The sequence below is a fragment of the Anarrhichthys ocellatus genome, unplaced genomic scaffold (assembly GCF_004355925.1).
Source record: "Anarrhichthys ocellatus isolate YVR2014 unplaced genomic scaffold, GSC_Weel_1.0 scaffold7989, whole genome shotgun sequence".
Classification (NCBI taxonomy): Eukaryota; Metazoa; Chordata; class Actinopteri; order Perciformes; family Anarhichadidae; genus Anarrhichthys; species Anarrhichthys ocellatus.
Window position 1 is genome coordinate 1 of NW_022287963.1, and position 1,977 is coordinate 1,977.

The window sequence follows — 1,977 nt, forward strand, 5'->3', positions numbered from 1 at the left end:
TGCCCTTCACTGTGATTTCTCCTGTTTCTGAATTTAGATCAAAAATATTTGACGGATCTGTATTTCCTCGTTTTATCAATGAATACAGGATCTTACTGTTCATGCCCTCGTCTAAATCTGTTGCATTTAACTTCATTACCACTGTTCCATGAGCAGTATTTTCAGGTACACGTACTTTATACAGCGATTTGCTAAAAATGGGAATATTATCATTTACATCTAATACATTAATACGTATTTGTAAAGATCCCGATCTAGCAGGTTTACCTCCATCCACAGCCGTCAACAGAAGTGTGATCACCGACTGTTTCTCTCGATCTAAAGCTTTTTGCAGCACTAACTCAGCAGACACTCCGTGATCTCCACCGCTCTGTACATCAAGCGAGAAATATTCATTTTGGCTCAGCTTGTAGCTCTTTACTGAGTTACTGCCTATGTCTGCGTCTTCTGCTATTGGGAGAAGATATCGTTCTCCAGTTAAAGATGATTCTGAAATATTCAAAGAACACGCTTTTTCAATAAATGCCGGCGAATTATCGTTTCTATCTAAAACATTGACCTCTATGCGGTGCGCACTCATCGGATTGTTTAAAACGGCTTGTATTTTGATCGAACATTTAACCACACTCGGACAAAGCTCCTCTCTGTCTATCCGTTCATCAACAAAGATGTTCCCGGTCCGCAAATTCACGTCAAAATATTTCTTACTGTAACTCGAAACAACACGTAAGTCCCTGGTCGCTAGTTCCTGTAAATTGATGTTCAAATCCTTTGCAAGGTTCCCCACCACGGTGCCTTTGTCCACCTCCTCGGAAATCGAGTAGGATAACTGCGAAGCCGCCCAGTTGCAAAGACAAAGAAACACAACAATGTGAATCCAGCCGCATTCCTCTTTCCGTCGAAAATACATTGTTGATGCAACAAAAGACCCGAACCCAATCGATCATCTATCCTCGGTACAGATACATCCGTCCAGAGAAATATTGTTGCGGGAAGCTCCTGTCCTTCTCGCCACGACACCTTCCACGGGTGTACTAATGGCCGATGACGCGGTTTCATTTTTTCCCATGCAGGGAGGAGTTTTGGAAGTACAAAAACTTTCATTCATGGTCTCATGCGACATCATGTGGTGAATTATATGTATACAAATACAATCCATTGTATTACATAGGCATATAATTTCAAGTGTGATAAATTATATGAAGTCTGGTTTAAACATGTATTTCAATATCTAGAGTGCGAAAACTTTAAAGATGATTTTTTTCAATCGCTTAATGTACAATATATCCAGAAATAAAATGACTTCGATTTTGATTTCAGAGTGTACTCGCTATACTCAAACAGTCCCATCTTAAGAATGAATCATGAATTAAAGAAACGAGTTTGATTCACCGCAGAATGAAATACAGAAACCAGGTATTGTCAACACATAGTCAAGAACCACGGACAGCGCCTTTTCTGACTGCATTCAATGTCAGGAGCTGCTGCAGATGTTAGATCACGGCAGGATGATACCAGCTATACACCCGAGGTAGCGAACTAGCCATGTTGACTGCTGATTCAATTCAGGTACAGAACAGCTTAGACCTATGACATCACTAATTGCCTTCTTTCAAAAGACATAACAGCAGCAGGTTTTGCAGCTGAATTGCAGACAAACAGCACCACGAAGCGCTCTATATAAAATCATTAGGGTAGTTTGGTATTCCAACTTTAACATGCGAGCTGTTTACGTAAAATCTAACGATTCAAGTTGTACACATATTTTTTCATATTAAAATAATGTAAATCGTTGGACTCATAAGCAGCCATGAAATTACATTATATTTGTATGATAGGGTTATTATGTTCTACAAGCATTCAGCACATATGGCCTACCTTGTCTTTGTTGGGTAAAGTCTGAGTTCTGTTAAAAGTGTCTCCTCCATTTATACTGATCAGTTCACCATCTACAGGAGGAAACGGTCCGGGGAAAAC

General features: G+C 39.8%; 1 protein-coding gene across 1 annotated transcript; it reads right to left on the reverse strand.

The window, feature by feature from the left end:
• Positions 1-4: 4 nt before the first annotated feature.
• LOC116380622 (protocadherin gamma-A11-like) lies at positions 5-1,971 on the reverse strand (the record flags this gene model as incomplete). Its single annotated transcript, XM_031842520.1, has 1 exon — positions 5-1,971. A coding segment is annotated over exon 1 (906 nt), but the record flags the coding sequence as incomplete, so codon positions are not given.
• Positions 1,972-1,977: the final 6 nt, after the last annotated feature.